The sequence below is a fragment of the Pristis pectinata genome, chromosome 19 (assembly GCF_009764475.1).
Source record: "Pristis pectinata isolate sPriPec2 chromosome 19, sPriPec2.1.pri, whole genome shotgun sequence".
NCBI lineage: Eukaryota > Metazoa > Chordata > Chondrichthyes > Rhinopristiformes > Pristidae > Pristis > Pristis pectinata.
In genome coordinates, this window is record NC_067423.1 from 43,885,169 (window position 1) to 43,911,100 (window position 25,932).

Consider the following 25,932-nt stretch of genomic DNA (forward strand, 5'->3'; position numbering starts at 1 on the left):
CTGAGGGCATAGAGAGGGTGAGCGGTCTTTTTTCCAGGGTTGGGGAATTGCAATCTAGAAGACATAGTTTTAAGGTTCGAGGTGAAAGGTTTAGTAAGAACCTGAGATACAGCTATTTTCCACAGTGGGTGGTAGACATATGCAACCAGCTGCCAGAGGAAGTGGCTGAGGCAGGTACATTAGATACATTTAAGAAGTATGTGGACAGGTATACAGATGACAAGAATTTAGAGGGATATGGGCCAAGTGCTGGGAAATGGGATTAGCTTGGTCGGCACGGGCACATACGGGCTGGAGGGCCTTTTTCCATGCTGTACAACTCCATGACTCCAAAGTGAGAGGTCACGCACTTCAGCAAGAGGAACCAAAAGGTGGATTATGTGTAAATGGAGAGAGACTGCAAATGAGTGAAGTTCAGAGGGACGGAGGTGCCCTGGTACGCAAAAGGTAAGCAGGCGGGTGCAGCAAGTGGTGAGGAAGGCATTGTTACCGTTGTACAGGGTATGGGTGAGCTCACACCCGGAGTGCCACGCACAGGTTTCGTTCAGGAAGGATATATTGGCATTGGAGGTAGTCCAGAAGGGATTCCCCGGGCTAATTCCTGGGATGAGAGGATTGTCCTACAACCAGAAACTAAAGCAGTTGGATATGTCTTTGGAGTTTTGAACAATGAGGGGCGATCTTATTGAGAGTTATAAGATCCTAAGGAGACAGGACACAGTGGATATCAAGGTGCTTCCACCGATGGGACAGTCTCGAACGGGAGGATATTGCTTCAAGTTCAAGGTGCGGTTATTTAAAACTGAGGTGTGCAGGAGGTACTTTTCAGAGAGAGTGGTCAACCTCTGGGATTCTTCTCTCCCAGAGGGTGTGGAGGCTGGGTCCTCGGATGTATTTGAAGAGGAGATGGATATACTGTATCTTTAAAGGATCGAGGATTTGAGGGCAATGGGGGACTGGCACAGGAGTGGAGATGAGGCTTGGGGAAGTTCAGTCAAGCTTGTACTGAACGGTGAGGCAGAGTTGGTGGATCGAGGGCCTACTCCTGCTCCTCTTTTCTTGTGTTCTTCTTCTCATTTTGGCCTCAGTATTGACGGGTTAGGAGCCAGGCTCAGGCTTTTGCCAGAGGTAGCTTCTGATCTGTAGGGACTCCGTACGTTCTCTCCATTCCCTCCCGCACGCTCCCTGCCTCTCCCCGCGTCTTCCTCCCCTTCCTTCTTCTCCCTTTTCCCTCACCGTCCCCCCTCTCTTTCCCTCTACCCCCCTCCCTCTCCCCCTCTCCTTCCCCCTTTCCCTCTCCCTCCTCCTCTCTCCCCTCCTCTCCTTTTCCCTCCCCCTCTCTCCTTCCACCTTCTCCCCCTCCGTACTCCCCTCTCCCTCTCCTTCCCCCTTTCTCCATCTCCCTCTCTCCAACTCACTGGTTTGCCACCAAAACCTACCCCCTTCTCAAATGCTGATGTGTCCTCCCTCTGCTACCTAACGCACTGACCCCCATACGCTCCCCAATTCACCCTCACTCCCTCATTCACTGAAGTCACTTTACTTGCCCAACACACAATTCAAATTTCTGTCACAATTCTCTCCCAGCTTCCCAACCTGCTCCCTATTTACTGATTTGCCGAGCTCTGTAAGGAGATGTACTTTTCCCAAGCTGTTCCCTGATGCCGACACTGTGGAAAGTTGATACCCCAACAACATGGGAAGCTGACCAGGTAAACCCTGCTCATGGGAGAGCTCGTTGACGGAAGTGTTGTCACCACAGTGACCCAGCAACACGGAAACCAGTAACTTGCTCCCCACTTCCCAGTCTGGGTCCCGCCACGCGTCTCCAAACCTGGAGCAGAGAGCTGAACTCCACAGCTAAGGACTGCTTTCCAAATGGCGTCGACACCGGAGCAAGTGCGGCGAGGGACAGCAGGGTGGTGCGGCTGGTAGGGCCGCTGCCTCACAGCTCCAGGGACCCCCGGTTCAATCCTGACCTCGGGCGCTGTCTGTGTGGAGCTTGCATGGTTCTTCCCTGTGACCGGGTGAATTACCCTTTGTGTGTAGGTGTGGGGGTGGGGGAACGGTTGATGGGAATGGAGGGGGGAAGTAAAATGAGATTAGAGTAGGATTAATGTAAGTAGGTGTCTGATGATGGGCATGGAGCCAGTGGGTTGAAGGGCCTGTTTCTGTGCTGTCTGACCCCCTGGGTGAAATGACGTCAATGAGAACAGAGAGGGAATCTCTCCACTAGCTGGAGTCATGCCTGAGGAACGGCAACGATGAGCTCCTCCGTGTACTCACCGACACCTACAGAACGTTCAACTTCACTCACATCTCCTCAGAGGCCCACTCCCGCGTTTAACAAGGTACCCACGGCACTCAGGTCTGGACCCTTCGTGGCAACTAACACTTACCCTCACCGGCTCTTAAATCCCTCAGCTCCCTCCCGAACAGCACCTTTACCCGAAGGTCAGCGGTGTTCAAGAAGGCAGATCACCCCTCACCTCACCTCCTCAAGGTGGGGATGGTATTGGTGTTGGTTTATTATTGTCACTTGTACCGAGGTACAGTGAAAAACTTGTCCTTGTCTACCGATCATACAGGGTAGTGAATGCTGGATTTTCCCAGTAATGCCAGTGGTGACCAGTGAGAATGTGACCAGAGCAACGTTAGGACTGCACTGCCCTGTGTAAAAAATTAAATCACCTTCACCCAGGGCAGCACCCAAACCTCATTTTGAATTGGGTCAACTGTTTACTTAGTGGGGCAAGAGCTGGGCTTTCCTGCCAACAGGAGGGTTTCCCATGCGTTGCTCCGTTTCCCCTGACCCAGTATTTTGCTCTGGCCTAGGGCTGCCGCTGGAGGTGGTGAAGAGGGGGTCGGCGGTGGTGATCGAACCTGTCGCAGGGCCGCGGGACCATGCATCCTGGGAAGCAGCAGTACGTGGTGGCCCGAGCGGCCTACTCGGAGGTTGGCTTCAAAGCTCAGCACCAACCAGTTGAGAGGTACCACAAAACCGCCCTGGACCATGTGAGGATGTACTTCAGGTGAGTGATGTGAGATGGTGGAATGGTCCCAGAAGGTGTTGAGGAGGAAGCATCCACTTACTGCAGTCGAGGAGTGAGCACCTCCCACTCCACCCCCCTCCCCCACCCACCTACCTTCCCCCTCTCACCTGGACTCACCCCTCACCTGGACTCACCCTTCACCTGGACTCACCCCTCACCTGGACTCACCTCTCACCTGAACTCACCCCTCACCTGGACTCACCTGGACTCACCTCCCACCTGGACTCACTTATCACCTGGACTCACCTCTCATCTGAACTCACCTGGACTCACCCCTCACCTGGACCCACCTCTCACCTGGACTGACCCATCACCTGAACTCACCCCTCACCTGGACTCACCTCTCACCTGGACTCACCCGTCACCTGGACTCACCTCTCACCTGGAACACCTGGACTCATCCCTCACCTGGACTCACCCCTCACCTGGACTCACCCCTCACCTGGAACACCTGGACTCATCCCTCACCTGGACTCACCTCTCACCTGGAACACCTGGACTCACCCCTCACCTGGACTCACCTATCCCCTGCCTGCGTGTATTCCTCCCTCTCCCCCCACCCTTCTTATTCTGGCTTCTGCCCTGATGAAGGGTCCTGATGAAGGGTCTGGGCCTGAAACATCAACTGTTTAGTTCCCTCCATAGATACTGCCTGACCCACTGAGTTCCTCCAGCACTTTTTGTGTTGCTCCAGATTCCAACATCTGCAGGATCTCTTGTGTCCCCATCACCAACAGGCCTGGACACAGGTGCCTGGAAGCCTAACTCTGATCTGCTGGAACATTGCCGTGTTGATGGTAACAGCACGTCTGGGCCCTGCATGAAGCAAATCACTATATGATTCAAACCCAGGAACACTGAAATACGAGCAGTGTGTCTTCCCAACACCAGGATGTTGCCTGGGATGGAGCATTTCAGCTATGAGGAGAGACGGGAGAGGCTGGGTCTGTTCTCCCTGGAGCAGAGGGGATGTGACTGAAGTGTATGAAATCATGAGGGGTGTAGAGAGGGTAGACTGCAGGAAATTTAGGCTGAAGGGTGACAGAATTAGAGGGGATGTGAGGGGAACCTTCTTCACCCAGAGAGCAGTGAGTACCTGGAAAACAGTGCCGCAGAGAGTGGTGACAGCACTTAGGAAGTGTCCAGACGAGCGTTTGAACATGGAAGGTTATGGACCCTGTGCAGGAGGATGGGGTTAATACGGATGGTGCCCACCAGCTGGCATGGACAAGGTGGGCCGAATGGCCTGCTTCCTTGCTGCATGACTCTAGGACTCCATGAATCTGTGACGGAATCCACGTCTCCTTTTTAACTCCCCAGTGGACCTGACCTACTACCTTTGTGGACCATGGTTCCTGAGTGGACAAAGGTTCCTGAGTGGACCATGTGGACCATGGTTCCTGTGTGGACCATGTGGACCGTGGTTCCCGTGTGGACCATGTGGACCGTGGTTCCCGAGTGGACCATGTGGACCATGGTTCCTGAGTGCCTGCCATTTACTGTATCTGCCCTTGCCTTGTTGTACTTCCCCAGTGCACCAGCTCGCACTTCTCCAGATTGAGTCCCTGAGCAGGCAGCCTCTCCCCCCTGCGGCATAACACTCCCCTCCCCACTGCCGGCCACACCGCCGCCATTTGTCCAATTCATTGCAAGGAACAAGTGATAGAAAGGTGAGAACCTCCTGGTAACGGAAACACACGCCAACACTTCGCTTCCTGCCGTTGACCCAATCCTGGATCCAGCTGGCCTCTTTCCTTTGATCCCATAGATGTTTAATTTTTGGACCGCATTATCCAAAGCTTTGCCAAAACCCGTGTAGACTACATCAAATGGAAGCCCTTGTTGACCCTCCTGTTACCTCCTCAGGTTGTCTGTTCCTCAACAAATCTGTGAGCACTGTTGCTGGGTAAACTCAACTTCAAGAACTGGCCACCTCTGAAGTTAAACTAACTGAGCTGTAATAACTTGGTTATTACAATAACTTGGTTAAGCAATGGTAAAGTGTGAGCTGTCAAACGTAGAATGTAAAGTGTTAGATCGTGATTCATCCATTTTCAAAGCTATGAAACTATTTCCTACTTCCCCTTCCCCCCACCCAATATTTCACACTCGTTCACTGCAACGCCAACATCAGCATTTTCCCCTCCTGTGAAGGTCGTCACAAGTCGTGGGGGGAGGGGTGGGGGTTGATGGGATTGCCTGAGACTCGATGGGCTGAATGACCTCCTTTTGTGTCGTTATGGAATGTTATAATATGGGCTACCTTCTCCGTCTCTGTCAACCCTACCCTTTCCTGTGTTATCCTCTTGTTCTTTATGTCATGATAAAACACCCAGGGACTTTCTGGCTTTACTGGCCCTTCACTTCCTCACCCCCGCCCCTCACTTCCTCACCCCCCCCCACCCCTCACTTCCTTACCCCCGCCCCTCACTTCCTCACCCCCCACCCCTCACTTCCTCACCCCCGCCCCTCACTTCCTCACCCCCCCCACCCCTCACTTCCTTACCCCCGCCCCTCACTTCCTCACCCCCCCCACCCCTCACTTCCTTACCCCCGCCCCTCACTTCCTCACCCCCGCCCCTCACTTCCTCACCCCCGCCCCTCACTTCCTCACCGCCCCTTTACTTTCGCTGCTACACAGCTCCGGGTTTCTGCTGGGCCCAGTCGGACGTGCTCTTCTCTCCCTCCCCCAGGGGCTCCGCGTGTGTCAGTCCTACCGTTCACTCCGTGGGCCACGTTCGCCCTGAACCCCTTCAATCTCCTTAAATGCCCCCCACTGCTGGGAGACTGAGCTCCCTTCAAGCGACTGGTTCCAGTTCACTGTTACTCAATCACTTCTCGGACCAGAGCGATCCGCCTCACCCCGCCCTGGCACCTTAACCTCCCATTCACTTCTGCCTGGCTCCGTCACCCTGCTACGTGTAAGTGGGTTGCAGGCTGTGAGCGGTGGGCTGCGGCAGAGGTTGCACGGTGCCTGGGACTGTGAGTGGTGAAGGGGTGTACGGAGACGAGCTGTGTCAGTGGCCAACAACAGGCAGTGGGGTAGCAGGTGGCGACATGGGATGATCTCCCGTCCCAGGGAGGTACGATAGGTTGGGATGGTCATGTTTTATCTCTCGTCAGCTCACTGAGGGAACAACCTGTTGGATAAACGGGCCGTGTATTTCCGACAGACCCTTGTGGGCTGGTCCTGGCGTCAGTGGGGGCATGGGTCACGGGGGGTCGTCAGTGGGGCAGGGGTCATGCAGGGCACTGGTGGGGGCAGGGGTCATGGGGGCGTTGGTGGGAGCAGGGGTCATAGGGGAATTGGTGGGGACAGGGGTGATGGGGCGTTGGCGGGGACAGGGGTCACGGGGCATCAGTGGGGATAGGGGTCATGGGGGCATTGGTGGGGACAGGGGTCATGGTGGGACACCCCTGTTGTGAAGTCGACACAGGCCGAGGGTACAGACATCTCCCTCACGGCCCAGCCGCACCGAGCAGGTGGGTGAGGCATCTCAAGTGGGAAGTCAGCTCACGTTATAAACAGTGAGGGTTCACGGACAACTGTCAAAAGAAGTGTGAGGGAGTGAGTGTGTCACTGGGGCAGTGAGGGTGTGACCGGCAGTGTGAGGCAGTGAGTGTGTGACCGGCAGTGTGAGGCAGTGAGGGTGTGACCGGCAGTGTGAGGCAGTGAGTGTGTGACCGGCAGTGTGAGGCAGTGAGGGTGTGACCGGCAGTGTGAGGCAGTGAGGGTGTGACCGGCAGTGTGAGGCAGTGACAAGAAGCCATAGAGGAAGGTGCGGTGTAGAGACGGCGGTGTTGTTGGGAGGAATGGCGTCCCCAGACACCCAGGAGTTGTTCTCTCTTTCAGATGCTCCACTTCAAGGGTAAAGAGGATCCTCCTCAGTCTGTTCCCGATCGTCTCGTGGCTGCCGACGTACAGCTTGAAGGAATGGCTCGTCAGTGACATTGTGTCGGGGGTCAGCACGGGCCTCGTCTGTGTTCTACAAGGTACCGCCCTCCTGGCTCAGTAACGTAGAATCATCTCAGACTCATAGACTCACACAGCACAGAAACAGGCCCTTCGGCCCAACCGGTCCATGCCGACCAAGGTGCCCAACAGGCTAGTCCCACTTGCCCGCGTTTGGCCCATACCCCTCCGAACCTTTCCTATCCGTGTACCCGTCCAAGTGTCTTCTAAATGCTGCTAATGTACCTGCCTCAACCACCTCCTCTGGCAGCTCATTCCACACACTCACCACCCTCTGGGTGAACAAGTTGCCCCTCAGGTCCCTTTTAAATATTTCCCCTCTCACCTTAAACTTACATGCCCTAGTTTTTAGTTCCCCTTCCCTGGATAAAAGACTGGGAGAGTTCTCCTTATCTACACTCCTCATGATTTTATAGACCACATATTTTCACCCCCGTCTCCTATGTTGCAAGGCGTAAAGTCCCTGCCTGCCCAACATCTCCCCATAACTCAGTCCCTGAGGTTCCAGCAACATCCTTGTAAACATGCTCTGCACTCTTTCCACTTTACAGATAATGGTACTTCTTCGTGAAATGATTCTTTGTTCCAAAATCCAAATCGGTATTTCAAATTTATTGAAAAAGATAAAGGGTTCAAGATCCCAACAAGACGGTTTCTATGTAGGTACATCGCACTGATTGGGTTGGCCTTGCAGGAGGCACAATTGTCTGTTATCTCCTCAATATTAAGGTTTCAAAGATCACACCAATTCATAAAAAGCATCAAGCTGCAGGATAGAAGATGACACTAATAAAGATCGTTTGATAGAGTGCACCTTGAGGTATTTTTAGCAGAATGAGAGCAGGATTACACAACAGGGAACACAGACTGCCCCAGTCCTGGTGCCAGCTCCCTCCCAGGTACCCCGACTGTCTCGCGACTTCAAGGGCAAAGATCCCTTTCGCACTCCCACCCATCAGGTCAACCCTTTGAAGAAGTTATCCAGTCAATTATATACATTTCAGTGTTGCTTTTAATGTAAGCAATTCAATGAAGGTTCGTGAAGCAGAAATTTAAAATTCATGGCAAAATTAGTCAGATCTGTCCTTTGGGTGAGGAGATTCTCTGGGAGTTAACCAACGCTGGTCTGAAACGTGCAGAAAATGGCGGACTGTGGAGAGAGGGTGTCACTGTTTAGTGAGTGTGTCACTGGCAGTGAGTGTGTCACCGGGAGTGTGTGGGAGTGTGTGTGTGTCACTGTTAGTGAGTGTGTCACTGTTAGTGAGTGCGCCACTGGCAAGTGATGCACTCAAATGCTCTCACACTGCGGGAGACACACTCAGTTGCTCACACGGCCGGTCACACAGTCACTCCCACACTGCCAGTGATACTCCCTCCCTCACACTGCCGGTGACACACTCACTCACTCACAGTCAGTGACACACCCTGCCGGTGACACACTCAGCTGGAGGGGGGTGTGGGGGTTACCGCTGCTGTGCACAGTTGGTGTGAACAGTGGTGTGCTGACGAGCGGTGAATCTGGTTCGGTGCCGGTGACAGAGGGGTGGGTGTGAGTGAGGCCTCGCTGCCCGGCTCCAGGGCTCGGGGAACCTTACGTCACCGCACGCGGGGCCGGTCTTCAGTGAGTGTCGGTCATGTGAGGGAACCTCCTTCATCCTGACAACGACCGGCATCCCACGGGAGTGGCAGCAAATGAAGAACGAGGTCCTGTCCTCAAACACCGGCAGCATCACTGACAGGGGGTACTTCACCTCCCATCGAGTTCTGACCTGGGTCCCCATCTCTGTTCTGTCTCCTCAGGCCTGGCCTATGCCCTCCTGGTGTCGGTCCCCGCTGGCTACGGACTGTATGCAGCCTTCTTCCCCATCCTGACCTACTTTTTCTTGGGAACGTCAAGACACATCTCAGTCGGTGAGACTTTGAGCCTGCCCCACTCCTCCTGAGTTACAGTTCATTCGCTGAATGCCCCCGGCTGACTGATCCCTGTCGTCCCCAGGGCCCTTCCCGGTGGTGAGTCTGATGGTGGGGACCGTGGTGGAGAGGATGGTGACCGACGACAGCGCTGGGGCCAACTCCACCATCTTCCCCGCTGACATGAGCAAGGAAGAGAGGCAGGTATGGGTGGCAGCCTCTGTCACCTTCCTCTCTGGCATCGTCCAGGTTGGTGTCCTTTGAGAGTTAAAGTCGGGTTTATTGTCATCTGCACGAGTCCACCTACGCACGGCTGCAATGAAAAACTTACCCGCAGCAGCTTCACAGGCACAGAGCTTCAGATAAGCAGCACTCACAAGGAAAACATCAATTTCACATAAATTATACACAATTTTTACAAGAACACAATTAGAACAAAAAAAAACCAAAGTCCTTTTTAGTGCAAAGTGATCGAAGTGGCCATGGTTTTGCTAAACTGTAGTGCTGGTTGGTTCAAGAACTGAATGGTCGAAGGGAAGTAGCTGTTGGTATTGGTATTGGTTTATTATTGTCACTTGTACTGAGGTACAGTGAAAAACTTGTCCTTGTAAACCGATCGTACAGGTCAATTCATTACACAGTGCACTGAGATAGTACAGGGTAAAAGAATAACAGAATACAGAGTAAAGTGTCACAGCTACAGAGAAAGTGCAGTGCAATAAGGTGCAAGGTCACAGCAAGGTAGATCGTGAGGTCAGAGTCCATCTCATCGTATAAGGGAACCGTTCAATAGTCTTATCGCAGTGGGGTAGAAGCTGTCCTTAATTCTGGTGGTACGTGCCCTCAGGCTCCTGTATCTTCTACCCAATAGAAGAGGAGAGAAGAGAGAATGACCCGGGTGGGTGGGGTCTTTGATTATGTTGGCTGCTTCGCCAAGGCAGCGAGGGGTAAAGACAAGAGTCCAAGGATGTTCCTGAACCTGGCGGTGTGGGACTTCAGGCTTCTGTACCTCCTGCCCGATGGGAGCTGCGAGACGATGGCACGGCCCGGATGGTGGGGGATCTTTGAACGTGGACGTTGCCTTCCTGAGGCAGCGCCTCCTGTAGATACTCCCGATGGTCTTTATGGTCAGAACAAAAGAATTTCCATCTCCGCAATAACGCTCTTCAAGGTCATCTTCTCTCCCCTTCCTCAGCTGGCCCTCGGCTTCCTCCAGGTGGGCTTCATTGTCATTTACCTGTCGGACCCAATGATCTCTGGCTTCACCACCGCAGCTGCAATCCACGTCCTGGTCTCCCAGCTCAAGTTTGTCTTCCAGCTGACCGTGCCTGGCTTCAGTGGGCCGCTTGCCCTCATTTACGTGAGTCCAAACTACTTTCACAATGTTGCTCATCCAATCATTACGTTTGTCTTCAGTTTGTTCTGAACAAACTAACCCACCTTTCCGAGGGAGCTCGGGTTCCTGATGTGCATGTTGTGTCTTACTTCAGACGCTGAAACACATCTTCACTCACATCACGGAGTCAAACGTCGCGGACATCGTCATTTCACTCATCATCATGAGCGTTGTATTCGTCTTTAAGGAAATTAATGATCGATTCAAGTCCAAGCTCCCTGTGCCAATCCCCATTGAGGTTATCATGGTGAGTAGGGTCCACGCAGCTCCTCGTCTGCAAGCTTGAGTAAAGACCTCTCGGCAACAAACGGTCCGCTGCAGGAACTCAGAGGGTCAAGCAGCATCCGTGGCGGGGGGAGAAGGAACTGTTGGCATTTCGGGTGGGAGCCCTGCGTCAGGACTGGGAGTGGAGAGGGGAGGCGGGGCAGTGTGGAGAGGAGGGGGGGGAGGAGGCAGGAGGGTGATGAAGGCTCCCAGTGCGGAAAGTGTTTAACGGGGACCATTGAGGGAGGGGTGAAGGGCAGGTGGGAACCGGGGGGGTGGGGGGGGAAGGGACCCGGTGGGTGAAGTGTGTGGGTGGTAGGTGGATGGAACCGGGAGGGGGACAAAAAATGGGAGGACGGGAGAGGCATCAGAAGGAGGGGGGCGGCGCGGGAACACAGGAGGCGAGGGTTACCTGAAGTTGTAGAGCTCAGTGTTCATGCCATAGGGTTGTAGACCACAGAGGCAGAGTATGAGGTATCAACGTCGAACGTGGAACTGTGCAGCACAGGAACAGGCCCTTCGGCCCACCATGTTGTGCTGAACTAATTAAACTAGTAATTAAACGCCTGATTAAACTAATCCCTTCTGCCGACACAGCATCCCTATTCCTCCATTCTGTGCACATCCATGTGCTTATCTACGAGTCTCTTAAACACCTCTATCGTATCTGCCTCCACCCCCACCCCAGGCAGCACGTTCCAGGCACCCACCACTCTCTGTGTGAAAAAGCGTGCCCCACACATCTCCTTCGAACTTTCCCCTCTCACCTTAAATGCATGCCCTCTGGTATCGGGCATTTCAACCCTAGGAAAAATATATGGCTGTCTACTCTGTCTGTGCCTCTCATAATCTTACAAGATGGTGTGGTTCCTTCAGTTTATGCTGGGCCTCACCCTGACTGTGCAGAAGGCTGAGGATGGACGGGGCGGGGCGGGAACGGGAAGGGGACTTGAAGTGGTCCGTAACCGTGAAACGGTTGCCCAGTCCGCGCTTGGTCTCATTGGTGTCGAGGAGGCCAGGTCGGGCGCACCGAATGCAGTGACGAGGTTGGAGGAGGGCTACATCCAACCCCCATCGGGAAGATCTTATAGCCCTCCTTTCTGCAACAAGCTGCTCACTCCACACCAGTGCCAACCTAGTCATCAAACCCATAGACAAAGTTGGTCCGTTGTAGTCTGGCAGAGTGACATCCACCTTGCAGAGTCCAGACGGCAGTTCTCAGTCACCTCCCTTGGACCACGACCCCACCAACAAACGCCAGGCCACCACCTCCTGCAACGTCTTAGATCTCATCACACCGGGAGATCTCCTCTCTGCAGCCTCCACCATGACAGTGACCCAACCCCACACTCCTATCTCTTACCCAAGATCCACAAATGGGACTGCCCTGGTAGGCCCAGTGTTTCTGCCTTCTCCTGCCCCACTGTATTCACCTCCTCGTACTCCACTCTGTCTCTTCTTGTCCAGTCCTTTACCACCTACATCGGGGACACCTCGCATGCCCTCCACCATTTGGATAACTCCCGATTCCCCAGCCCCCACCACCTCACCTTCACCCTGGATGTCCGGTCTTTGTACATCTCCGTCCCCCATCAGGGAGCTCCCGAAGCCCTCCGCTTCTTTCTGCAACGCAGATCCATCCAGTTCCCTTCCACCAACATTCTCAGCTTGTCTGAACCTGTTCTTACCCTGAACGACCTCTCTTTTGATTCCTCCCATTTTCTAAAAATCAAAGGAGTAGCTCTGGGCACTCATGTGGACCCCTAGCTATGCCTGTCTTTTCTTGGGCTACATGGAACAGTTCTTGTTCTAAACCTTCTCCCCAGCTCTTTCTCATGTGAGTTATGATTCATGTACGTCTGAATGAAATCCCTTCTCATTCTGACGAAGTTATCCTCACCACCCCCCCTCTCCTTCCTTATGACCACAGATTATCCACACCTCCTTCCTTTGGAAATACAGACCTGCCTGCCGTAGTCCAGGTGAGGATTCCCAGGTCTGGACGACACTTCCTCCCTCTGACCCATGTCAGTGAAGACCGGCTGTGTATTCAACTCCGACTGGTTTGGAACCAGTGAACCGGGGCTCCTGTGTGCACACGTGGGTTGGTGCCTCATCAGTTAACAAGTCCATTTTCTAATCTTCCAACCACAGTAACTCCCCTCTGTGTTTCCCATAGAACATAGAACAATACAGCACAATACAGGCCCTTCGGCCCACCATGTTGTGCCGACCTTTAAACCTCGCTTAAGACTACCTAACCCCTTCCTACTACATATCCCTCTACTTTAAATTCCTCCATATGCTTATCTAACAATCTCTTGAATTTGACTAGTGTACCTGCCTCCACCACCACGCCAGGCAGCACATTCCATGCCTCAACCACACTCTGGGTAAAAAACCTCCCTCTGATATCTCCCTTGAACTTCCCACCCATTACTTTAAAGCCATGTCCTCTTGTATTGAGCATTGGTGCCCTGGGAAAGAGGCGCTGGCTGTCCACTCTATCTATTCCTCTTAATATTTTGTATACCTCTATCATGTCTCCCCTCATCCTCCTCCTCTCCAATGAGTAAAGCCCTAGCTCCCTTAGTCTCTCCTCATAATCCATACTCTCCAATCCAGGCAGCATCCTGGTAAATCTCCTCTGCACCCTTTCCAACGCTTCCACATCCTTCCTATAATGAAGCGACCGGAACTGGACACAGTACTCCAAGTGTTAACTCCTCTGTCACCTTCCTGCCCCCTCACCCAATCTGACACACACAGTACAGAATGTTACTCATGTATTTTACACAAGGTTCCTCACCTAACCTCTACAGTGTCTGCTGCGGCCTCAGAGTTCCACTCTCTGATCAGCTAACTGTTGTCCTGCTGATTACTTTGACTATTTACCAGATTACGTAACAGAGAAACGCTGACAACGTCCCCTCCTGTTTTGGGAGGTGCAGGCAGATGCACTAACTGTCCCTTCAGCTTCCAATCCCTTTTAGCTCTCGGGGCTGGGCACCACGAAACATGAAAGTCTTTGATCTCTTGAGGCCAAGGGCAAAATAGCGCAGATGCTGGAAATCTGAAATAGAGACAAAATGCTCGATGTCTCAACAGGTCAGGCAGTGCGTAGAGGGAGAGAAACAGCTCTGGTGCGGTTGACACCGAGATCGGTGGAGTCATGGACAGTGTAAAGGGCGATCAAAGAATACAGCAGGATACAGATCAGTTACAGATATGGGCAGAGAAGCGGCAGATGCAGTTTAATCCGGGCAGTGTGAGGTGTTGCACTTCGGGAGGTCAAATGAACGAAGAAAGCGTGCAGTTAATGGTCGGCCCCTTAATAGCATTGAGGTACAGAGGGATCTTGGGTCCAGGTCCATAGTTCGCTGAAAGTGGCGATGCAAGTGGATAATGTGGTAAAGGCAGCGTATGGAATGCTTGCCTTCATTGGTAGGGGTGTTGAGTACAAGAGTGAGGAAGTCATGCTGCAGCTGTATAAAGCTTCAGTCCGACCGCACTTGGGAGTATTGTGTGTGGTTCTGGTGGCCCCATCATAGGAAGGATGTGGAGACTGCGGAGAGGGTGCAGAAGAGGTTTACCAGGACGCTGCCTGGATTAGAGGGTATGAGCTATAAGGAAAGGTTGGACAAACTCAGGTTGTTCTCCCTGGAGCGTCGGAGGCTGAGGGGAGACAGGTCTGTAAGGAGTTTGTACGTTCTCCTCGTGTCTGCGTGGGTTTCCTCCGGGTGCTCCGGTTTCCTCCCACATTCCAAAGACGTACGGGTTAGGAAGTTGTGGGCGTGCTATGTCGGCACCGGAAGTGTGGCGACACTCACGGGCTGCCGCCCAGAAAACTCTACGCAAAAGATGCATTTCACTGTGTGTTTCAATATACATGTGACTAATAAAGAATTCTGACCGAGGCATGATAGAGATCTTTAAAATTATGTGAGGCATAGATAGGGTAGACAGAGTCTGTTCCCCAGGGTAGAAAAGTCAAACACCGGAGGACGTGCTTAAGGTTAGAGGGGGGCAGTTTAAAGGTGACGTGAGGGGCCAGTTTTTTATGCAGACAGTGGTAGGTGCCTAGAATGGGTTACTAGGGGTAGTAGTGGAAGCAGGCAGCCTGGTGGAGTTTAAGAGGCTTTTAGATGCAGACATGGATATGGAGGGAATGCAGGGATGTGAATGATACACAGGAGGAGGACATTTAGTATAAATTGGCATCAAGATCGGCACAGTATTGTGGGCCGAATGGCCCGTCCAGCGCTGGACTGTTCTATGTTCTGGCTCAATCGAACAATGTTTACTGTTTCACTTTAATCTCATGTTCTCTATCACCATTTTACCATTTAAATTACAGTTAATTAGTTCCCGATTTAGTTTTCTCCAGCACATGCCCTGCTGTCCATGGGCTGGTCGGGTGGTTTTCGAGATGAGGAGGGGGCATCAAAGAACAAAAAAGATTATAACAGGAAACAGTGAATCAGCAGCGGAGAAGATTCAAGGACAGGAATCTGTAGTGATTTCCTTATCGTTAGTCTGGCTTCATAACAGACTTACACCAAGTGGTGCAATTACAACTATTGATTGTAACAGCTAAATGCCTACCTGGCAAAAATCAATTATTTCACAAGGTAACAAAGAACTAGAAGGGTGAAGGTTGAAGATGCTGTACACTGTAACATTCCAACTGTAGCTCCTGACTTTTTGCACGGAGTAACCTTGCAACTTGTATTGACTGACGATGAGTTGGTATGAATTCCAGTTGGAAACGTGTGCTTTGAGATTGCTCCGCAGTGTTTGCGTTAAAACAGTGAGTGCAGGTGTAATCTTTCCAGCCAGGGTATGCCACAGTGCAGGCAGTGTGCAGCAACCTGTGCCCCGCGGCAGAGATTGGCAGACGGGAGTTGTCCTGAGACCGAAACCATACACCAGGCAGCCGGGTGGGAGATGGAGGGGGAGGGGGAGGGGGAGCGGCGGAAGGAAGTGCAGAACCGAGCTTCGGCAGTGTCGCTGGTGGAAATGGGGCATCGTCACTCGTCGCCAGTGGTCTCGGCAGCTGCTGGTGTGGAGCAGGTGAATCACCGATGGTTTGCATTGGTCTCTCGAGCCGCTGCCTTAGCTTTCCTGCACTTGTGCTGAGAGGCTGACTGGGGCGGCACGATGTCACCGATGCCTTTTCCGACCCTTTCTCTGCTCTTTGGCAGTGCATGTTGGAGCTCAGATCTCCCACTGCGGCATCATCCCCGCCCTGGGCGAGGGTCCCAGTGCCCCCGCAGTGGGCAAGGTGCCTGGTGCCCCTGCACTGGGCGAGGCTCCCAGTGACCCTGCAGTGGCTGAGCTGCTGTGCCCCTGCACTGGATGAGGCTCCCAGTGTTCCCACAGTGGGCAAAGTGCCCGGTGCCCCTGCACTGGGTGAGGCTCCCAGTGTTCCCACAGTGGGTGAGGTGACAAGTGTCCCTGCACTGGGTGAAGCTCCCAGTGCCCTTGCGGTGGGTGAGGCTCCCAGTGCTCCCACAGTGGGTGAGGCTCCCAGTGCCTTGCACTGGGCAAGGATCCCAGTGCCCCTGCACTGGGCAAAGCTCCCGGTGGCCCTGCACTGGGTGAGGCTCCCAGTGCCCCTGCACTGGGTGAGGTGTCCAGTGCCCCTGCAGTGGGCGAGGCTCCCAGTGACCCACAGTGGGCAAGGCTCCCAGTGCCCCTGCACTGGGTGAGGTGTCCAGTGCCCCCGCTGTGGGCGAGGCTCCCAGTGCCCCTGCAATGGACAAGGTGCCCAGTGCCCCCGCAGTGGGCGTGGCCCCCAGTGCCCTTGCGCTGGGTGAGGCTCCCAGTGCTCCTGGTAACTGGCAAGGCCTGACCGTTTCTCAGGAAGGTTGCACGTCCTGCTGTGTAGTTCACCAGTTGCCAGTGACATATTCCGCGGCCGGTCTAATCTGCTTCTGGCTCCACGCTTGCCCCTTCACCGCCTCCGTCGGTATAGGGAGGACCAGCTCTCGGCATTTCCACCAGATTCCTAGAGAAGGCAGGGATGACCTTGATTTAGTTTTGCTGCGTGTACTTTAACGTCCTGTTTCTAACCTGATTTTAGTGTCTTGGAGAAAACCCACGTGTCACAAACAGACTTCAGTTGTTCCTGTCACGTGGGCTGTCGAAGGAACTGTGCCAGAGATACACTGTGCATTCATTTCACTCCATTATGTGCCTAGCACCACATTCTGGGGCAAGGGGAGGAACTAAGTTGAGCGGTGGGTTGTGTAAGGTAAACCAGAGGAGGAATGGATGAAACCAGGATCAGCAAAGCCCAGCTGCTCACTGTCCTTCATCACTTTGCAGACGATAATCGCCACGGGTGTCTCCTACGCATTTAACTTCGAAGAGACCTACAGTGTCGACATTGTTGGAAGTCTACCGAAGGGGTCAGTGCTTTATTTAAGCTTCTCGCGAAATCGTAGTGTCACAGAGAGCGGCTCTTTGGCCCGTCTCTTCCATGCCGTCCCTGGTGTCTGTCTACACTAATGCCACCTGCCCTGTGTCCCTCTACACCTTTCCTGTCCAAGCACCTTTCAAACACTGTCACTGCACCCGCCTCCACCAGCTCCTCTGGCAGCTTGTTCCAGATACCCACCACCCTCTGTGTGGAAAAACTTACCCCTCAGATCTCCTTTAAGTGTCTCCCCTCTCACCTTAAACCTGTGCCCTCTAGTTCTAGACTCCCTTACCCTGGGAAAAAGACTGTCTCCCCTGTCTATTCTGCTCATAACCTTATAAACCTCTACAAAGGTCACCCCCCAGCCTCCTACATTCCAGTGAGAACAATCCCAAACTGTCCAATCTCTCCCTATAACCACAGCCCTCCATTGTAGACAACGTCTTGGTGAATCTCTTCCGCACTCTCTCTGTTGCTGCCACATCCTTCCTGCAGTGTGGTGACCGGGCCGGTCCCCTCACTAAGAAGCATCCCATTTTGGATACTGTTCTGGGGGGGGGGGTGGGTGGTGATGGGGGGAGGGGTCCTTTCACAGGAGGGTAGCAGCTGCAGCCAGGTCTGTGGCACAACGACTGGCTCCGATGTACAGCAGGGAAAGGTGGAGACGAGGAGAGCTGCAGTGAGAGGAGACCTGATCGTAGATTCTGCGGCCATGAATGAGACCCCGGGATGGTGTGTTGCCCCTTGGATGCCAGGGTCAAGGATGCCTCCGAGAGGTTGCAGAGCATTCTCAAAGAGGAGGGGTGTAGTGTGAAAGGTCACGGCTGTCACGTGACGCCATCGAGTACCGGTCGAAAGCGACACCACTGTCAATCAAGGTCTGGCTGCACCCGCTCATTAGTGCCCACTCCTGACCAGTGGCTCCCGCGCACACCTTTTGTACCTGGCCATGACCCATCAGACCTGTTGAATTACCTGGGGCTCCACCCAGCTCTCCAGCACTATAAAGAATGCCACATGTGCATGGCTCTCTCTCTTTGATTGCTGCAGGAGTCGAAACCACGCCGAGGGACCACTGGTGAGAGTGTGCACTTCCACAGGGGTTTAGGAGTGTCCTAAGTAGATTCCCGGTAGCGTAGAGCTGATGCTTGTCCAGAATCAGGAGGTTCAGGCACCGTATTGCATTCTCCCTGATCATTTGTAATCAGTTCGCCGCGTGTGTGTGTGTGTGTGTGTGTGTGTGTGTGTGTGTGTGTGTGTGTGTATACACTTCACCCCTGTTGTGACTCCCCCCCACGTTTCGTGATCACCCGTGTGTGTGTGTGTGTGTGTGTGTGTGTGTGCGAGTGTGAATCTGTTCCCATTTATTCTGTTTCTGTCTTTGTCTTTGTGATTAAATCATTTCAAAATCCAAAGACTGTGCCCAGAGTCCTCTACCTTTGAGACCCCAAAGAACCTTTCCTCACAACAAGGGATTAGTGCTACTCAGGAGGGTTTAAACTAGTCTGGCAGGGGGTGCGACCCAAAGTAGTCGTTCGGCGGACGGGAAGGTTGAAGCAAATACAGAGGTTAAGGTGAATAATTCCTGTGGGCAGTCGGGCAGGGGCAGGACAGGGACCCAGGAAGGTCTGATGGGCTGAACAGTATTTATGTGAATGCAAGAAGCCTGACGGGTGAGGCAGCTGAGCTCAGGGCGTGGATCGGGACATGGGACCGGGATGTCACAGCTCTTACAGGAACATGGCTGAGGGAGGGGCAGGGCTGACAGCTCAATGTCCCGGGGTACAGGGGTGATGACAGTAGAGGGAGGAGAGGTGGGGGAGTTGTGTTTTGGACTAGGGAGAACATCACGGAGGTACAGAGACAGGATATCTGGGGGGAATCCAGTGAGGTCGTGCGAGTAGAATTGGAAATTAGAAACAATGTGATGACTTTGATGGGATTGCACAACAGGCTCCCCCTGGTTAGTCAGCAGGAATTAGAGGAGCAAATATGGAGGGAAATATGGGCAGAGAAGCGGCAGATGGAGTTTAATCTGAACAAGTGTGAGGTGCCGCACTTTGGGAGGTGGAATGGTAGAGGAAATTATACCGCAAATGGCAGGACCCTGAGGAGCATTAATGGACAGAGGGATCTTGGGGCACAAGTCCATCGCTCCAAGTGGACAGGGTGGCAAAGAAGGCATATGGCATACTCACCTTCATCGGTCGGGGCACTGAGTATAAAAGTCGGGAAGTCACGTTGCAGCTGTATAAATGTTGGTTAGGCTGCACTTGGGAGTACTGTGTGCAGTCCCGGTCGCCCCATTACAGGAAGGATGTGGAGGCTTTGGGGAGGGTGCAGAAGAAGTTCACCAGAATGTTATAAGGAGAGGTTGGACAAACTTGGGTTGTTTTCTCTGGAGCACCGGAGGCTGAAGGGAGACCTGATAGAAGTTTGTAAAATTATGGGGGGGCAAGTTTAAAGAAGATTCATGAGGCAATTTTTTTTTTACACAGGGTGGTGGGTGCCTGGAACACACTGCTCGGGGAAGTGTTAGAAGCAGATATAACAGCAATGTTTACGAGGCATTTAGACAGGCACCTGAACAGGCAGGGGATGGAGGGAATATAGACCAGGTGCAGACAGATGTACAATTTAAACTGGCATCATGGTCGGCACAGACATGGTGGGCCGAAGGGCCTGTTCCTGTGCTGTACTAAAATAGAACTGATGTTCTATTAAACTGCAGGTAGCTGTAGGGTTGCAATAGTAGGGGATTTTAACTTCCCTAATGTCAACTGGGACAGCCTGAGTGCTGAGGGATCAGATGGGGCGGAATTTGTTTATGTGCCCAGGAGTGTTTTCTCAAACAATATGTAGATGGCCCTATTGGGGGGGGGGGGTTGCTACACTCGACCTCCTGTTGGGGAACGGGAGGGGAAGGGGGGACAACACTGAGGTGTCAATGGGGGAGCACTTTGGGACCAGTGCCCATAACTCTACTCGTTTCAAGATAGGACCGGTCTACGGGTGAACGTCCTGAACTGGGGTAAGGCCAATGATGATGGCAGTAGGCAAACTTGCGGCTGCTGGCAGGTGAAGGGGTGTCCGGCAAGTGGGAGGCTTTTAAATGTGAGGCAGGGAGAGTTCGGGGGCAGCATGTTCCTGCTGGAGTGAAGGGCAAGGCCGGCAGGGGTAGGGAATCCTCGACAATGAGGGATGTGGAGGCTCTGGTCAGGAAAATGGAGGCAGCATGGGTCAGTTACAGGCAACTGGGATCAGGCAAGTCCCCTGAGGACTGCAAGCAACATAGGAGGGCACAAGAGGGAAATCGGGAGGGCAAAATGGACAGACAAAGTAAAAGAGAATCCTAAGAAGATCCATAAGTGTATTAAGAGCTAAAAGGTAACTGGGAAGAGAGTAGGTGTCCTTAAGGATCAGTGTGGTCGTCTATGTGTGGGGCCACGGGAGATCTTAAGTGAATATTTCTTGTCTATACTTACTGTGGAGAAGGTCACAGAAGCTCGGGAGTTCAGGGAAGAGAACAGTGATGTCCTGAAACATATCCACATTAGAAAAGAGGAGGTGTTGGCAGTGTGAAAGTGGATAAAGATGGATAAATCCCCAAGGTCTGACCAAGTGGATCCCAGGACTTTGTGGGAAACCTAGGAAGAAATTGCTGGGGCCCTGGCAGAGATTTTTGTACCTTCCTCAGTTCCGGACGAGGACTCGGAAACCTGGAGGGTGGCTGACGTTGTGCAAGGACGAGCCGGTGAGCCTCACATCAGAGGTGGGAATGTTACTGGAGGGGATCCTGAGAGACGGGATTTGTTTGCATTTGGAAAGGCAAGGAGTGATTAGGGATCGTCAGCGTGGCGTTGTACGTGGGAAATGATGTCTCGTGAAGCTGATTGAGTTTATTGAAGTGCTGATCAAGAGAACTGATGAGGGCAGGATGGTAGACGTTGTCTTCATAGACTTTAGCAAGGTCTTTGACAAGGTCCCGCCTGGTAGACTAGTTCAGAAGGTGAGGAGACATGGGATCCAGGATTCAGAAGTAGTTGTCAGGACTGGAGGGCTTGAGTTATGAGGAGAGACTGGATGGGCTGGGGCTGTTCTCCCTGAAGTGAAGGAGACTGAGGGGTGACCTTATAAAAATCATGAGGGGCAGAGATAAGGTGGACGGTCACAAGTCTTTTCCCCAGGGTAGGGGAGTCTAAAACTAGGGGGCAGAGGGTTGAGGTGAGAGGGGAAAGGTTTAAAGGGGACCCGAGGGGCAACTTCTTCACACTGTGGGCGGTGGGTGTATGGAACGAGCTGCCAGGGGAAGTGGCTGAGGCAGGTATGTTTACAACATTTAAAAGGCACTTGGACAGGTCCACAGATGAGAAAGGTTCAGAGGGGTTTGTGCTAAACTCTCTCTCTCTCTCTCCCCCACACCCAATGTGTTCATTAGGAGGGAGGCCTCATTCATTTGATGCCCCTCACCCTCCGAAAGCAGAGGGCAGTCTTTGCAGGAAGCAGCCGCTGCTGGGGAGTCCCACATGTGGGCTGAGAGCTCACTGTGCTGCCGCGGTCTGTGCTGGGACCTCTGCATTGCTGGACGTGCCATCTCCTGGATGGGACGTTGAACTGAGCTCCCGTCCCACTCCCCGCTGGACGCGAGTGATCCCACAGATAGCCCTTACACAAGGTGGGCGGCAGGGTTGGAGCAACGGGCAGAGCCGCTGCCTCACGTCTCCAGAGGGCCCGGGTTCGATCCCGGCCTCGGGCGCTGTCGGTGAGGAGATTGCACGTTCTCCCCGCGGCCACGAGGGTTTCCTCCAGGTGCTCCGGTTTCTTCCCATGTCCCAAGGGCACGCGGGTCGGTAGGTTGACTGTTCCGAGCGTGAGGGTGAGTGGGGGAATCTGAAGGGGGCGGGGGTTGGAGTTGATGGGAATGTGGGGAGAATAAAATGGGACTGGGTCAGGGCCAGAGTCACACAGGGCCATCTGCCCCCCCAGTCCGCCCACCCACATGGCAGGTGGTCCGTGGTCAGCACAAACTCCGTTGGCCGAACAGCCTGTTTCCATGCTGTGTGATCAATGATTTGATTCCCAACATCCCAGTTAGTGTTCCTGATGAAGTGGCTGAGGCAGGTACATTTCCAACATTTAAAAGGCATTTGGACAGGTCCACGGATGAGAAAGGTTCAGAGGGATTTGTGCTAAACGCAGCCAAAGGGGACGAGCTCAGGTGGGCACCCTGGTCGGCACGGACGAGTTGGGCCGAAGGGCCTGCCTCCCTACTGCGTGACTCTGTGACACTTGGCTCAGTGTGGGATACAGCTCTCCACCTGCATCTATTAACCTTCCCCTAACCGCTTTCACGTTGCTTGACTTGGTGATGAGGCGGACGTTCCCGAACTGGGCGTCCAGCCATTTTCACACTGGGCAAAAGCAAAGTCCTCACAAGTGGCGACGTTTTCCGGATTCCGGTTGTAACCGTTCCTCACGAGCTCGTCCGCGGCAGTCAGTCGTGAAGGGGACGTTGGGTAGAAAGCGGAGAATGTACCAGGTACCGGACGAGGGACGGGAGTGGGAGTAATGGTGAACGGTGTGTTTCAGCTACCAGACACCCCTCCCGCCCAACACTGCCGTCCTACAGCAGAGCTTTGGAGACGCCTTCTCAGTCGCCATCGTTGGTTTTGCTGTTGCGTTCTCAGTGGCCAAGGTTTACTCCATTAAACATGATTACGTCATCGACGGGAACCAGGTGAGTAATGGGAGGAGTGACAGACGCACGACCTGGTTTGGGGGGGGGGGGGGGGTGAGGGAGGCCATTCGGTGGGCACTGGGAGAGTGGTGCGGGGGGGGTGCGGAAGAACAGGGAAAATGGAGGGAGGTGAGGGAGGGAGAGACAGGGGAGGAGGAGGGAGCTGCAGCGGGGAAGCGGAGGACCGAGAGAGGGGTAGGGTGGTGGGGAGGAGGAGAGGTGGTGGAGGGGAATGGGGAGGGGGCGGTGTTGGCGAGGGAGGGGGAGGAGGGGAGGAGGGAGTGGAGTGTGTGACGTGTGGAGCGTGAGGGGCGTGGGTCACAAGGGGAGGTCAGGATTCACGGGACAGCAGGCGACGTCTCCCACTGCGACGGATGACTGCCTGCGCGTCTGCGGTGGTTGCCGGGTGTAAGCAGCGGGGTGGGTGGTGCGATTGTGTGCGGGTCACAGGGTCAAACAGCACCGAAGCAGGCCCTTCGGCCCACTCTGTCCATGCCGACCATCGTCCCATCGGTAGTGATCCCACCACCTTGATTAGCTCCCCCAAAATACAAAATCTGTATTGATCTACGTTCCATCCGCTATTGCTCTGCCCAACCTCCCAGCTGTCCAACACCATTCTCAGCCTGATTACCCTCCTCATTATCAACGACACCGGTACTGCGTTATCTGCGGATCCATCCATCCTCCCTTTGCCCTCCCAATTTCCCTCTTAAGAGTATTCTTAGTCTTTTTATAGTTATCGATGGGTTCACTCATCCCCAACCTCCTAAACCCACCGTAAGCTTCCTTCTTTTTCCTGACCAGGGCCTCAATATCTCTCATCAGCCAGGATTCCCTAAACTTGCCAGGTTTACCCTAACAGGAACATGCTGCTCCTGGACTCTAGATATCACGCTCTGAAAAGCCTCCCACTTACCATTCGTTCCTTTCCCTTCACACAGGCTCACCCAATCGACCTCTGCTAGATCCTGCCTAATTTCCCCCCAGATTAGCCCTGCTCGTTTAGGACCCTCACCTGTGGGCCTCTTCCATCACTATCTTCAGACTAACAGAATTATGGTCGCCGGAGCCAAAGTGCTCCCTGACTGCCACCTCAGTTACCTGCCCTACCTCGTTCTCCAAGAGAAGATCCAGTATTGCACCCTCCCAAGTAGGGTCCTCTATATATTGAATCGGGAAACTTTCCTGGACACATTTCACAAATTCCACCCCATCTAGCCCCTTAACACTCTGGGTGGCCCAGTCAATACCAGGGAAATTAAAATCTCCCACTAATTCAACCCTGTTATTCTTACAACAAATTCAATACACGTCTGCTCCTTAAGTTCCTGCTGACTATTGGGGGGGTCTATAACACAGCCCCACTAGAGTAACCCTCCCCTTCTTGTTTCTAAGTTCTACTCACATGGCTTCACTGGACGATCCCCCAAGAATGTCGTCTCTAAGCACTGTTGTTACGTCCTCCCTTATCAGAAAGGCAACACCCCCTCCTCGCTTACCTGTACCTGTGTCACACCTGTAGCACCTGTATCCTGGAATGTTGAGCTGCCAGTCCTGCCCTTCCCTCAGTGATGTTTCTGTTATGGCGATAACATCTCAGTCCCCAGAGCCAATCCACGCTCTGAGTTTGTCTGCCCCACCTGTTAAACCTCACGCATTGAAATAAATGCAGTTTAACTGGGTATTCCTTCCCCTGCCTTTACTATGCCCCGGCTATCCTGACCACTAAACTTACTCTCGCTGACTACTGCTGACTTGCTCCTGCTCAGAGTCCCACCCCCCTGCCAATCTGGTTTAAACCCTCCCGTGCAGCACCGGCAAATTTCCCTTGCAAGGATATTGGTCCCTCTCTGGTTCAGGTGCAACCCGTTCCTCTTGTACAGGTCGCCTCTACCCCAGAAGAGATCCAATGGTCCAAGAACCTGAATCCCTGCCCCCTGCAGCACCTCCTCAGCCACACATTCACCTGACCTCTCCTGTTTCTGACCTTACTCACACTGCAGGATCTCATCCCTCGTTCCACCTATGTTGTTTGTACCAACGTGTACAATGACCTCTGGCTGTTCACCCTCCCGCAGGAGAACGTTCTGCAGCCGCTCAGAGATATCCTTGACCCTGGCACCCGGGAGGCAACACACCATCCTAGTGTCTCTTTCGTAGCCACAGAATCTTCTCACTATGGAGTCTCCTATCACTATCGCCCTGTCTGACTGCACCCTTCCCCTCTGAGCCTCAGAGAATATTGTCCCTGCCTCAACCACTTCCTCTGGCAGCCCGTTCCAAGGACTCACCACCCTCTGCGTGAAAAACTTGCCCCTCAGGTCCCTTTTAAACCTTTCCCCTCTCACCCTGAACCTATGCCCCCTAGTTTTGGACTCCCCTACCCTGGGGGAAAGACTGTTACCGTCCACCTTATCTCTGCCCCTCATGATTTTATAAACTTCTATAAGGTCGCCCCTCATTCTCCTACGTTCCAACGAATAAAGACCCAGCCTGGCCGACCTCTCCCCTGTAACTCAGGCCCTCCAGTCCTGGCAACGTCCTCGTAAATCTTTTTTTGCAGGCTTTCCAGTCTAACCACATCCTTCCTAAAACAGGGCGACCAAAACTGTGCACAGTGCTCCAAGTGCGGCCTCACCAACGGCTTACACAACTGCAACGTAATGTCCCAGCTCCTGTACTCAGTGCCCTGACTGATGATGCAGGGCACATGGAACTGACGCGGAGATTACAACCTGCGGGCTGAAGTCCCTCCCTCTGCTTTTACTTCAGTGAATAAAAGAAATAAAGAAAGACAAGAGAGAGGGGTTGCACTTGAACCGGAGAGGGGCGGCTCCTCCAGTCTAGTCTGTAGGCAAAACCCCTCAGCTCTGAAACCACTCCACCCATCACTCCAGGGTCCACGGTGCTAAAGCACGGAGGCACCGGAGACTACAGGTGCTGGAATCTGGAGGGACACACAAAAGAGATGCAGGAACACAGCGGGTCAGGCAGCGTCTGTGGAGGGAAATGGACATTCGGCGGTTTGGGTTGAGACCCTTCATCAGGACTGGAAGATAGAGGGGAGGTGACCTGCTGAGTTCCTCCAGCATCTTGTTAGTCGTGCAAAGCCACAGCCACACTCTGATTTCTCAGCCTCTCTTCTTATCCACTTCATTAGTCCTGGTCCAC

The 25,932-nt window shown here is 53.4% G+C and overlaps 1 protein-coding gene across 1 annotated transcript in view; it reads left to right on the top strand.

The window, feature by feature from the left end:
* Positions 1-2,904: 2,904 nt before the first annotated feature.
* LOC127580593 (chloride anion exchanger-like) overlaps positions 2,905-25,932 on the top strand; it is a 48,817-nt gene continuing 25,789 nt past the window's right edge. The window contains exons 1-8 of the mRNA XM_052034179.1: positions 2,905-3,032; positions 6,907-7,046; positions 8,827-8,937; positions 9,023-9,186; positions 10,133-10,297; positions 10,428-10,580; positions 16,928-17,010; positions 22,611-22,758. Of these exons, the coding sequence (XP_051890139.1) occupies positions 2,905-3,032; positions 6,907-7,046; positions 8,827-8,937; positions 9,023-9,186; positions 10,133-10,297; positions 10,428-10,580; positions 16,928-17,010; positions 22,611-22,758 (1,092 nt within the window). The remainder of the gene's footprint in view (positions 3,033-6,906; positions 7,047-8,826; positions 8,938-9,022; positions 9,187-10,132; positions 10,298-10,427; positions 10,581-16,927; positions 17,011-22,610; positions 22,759-25,932) is intronic.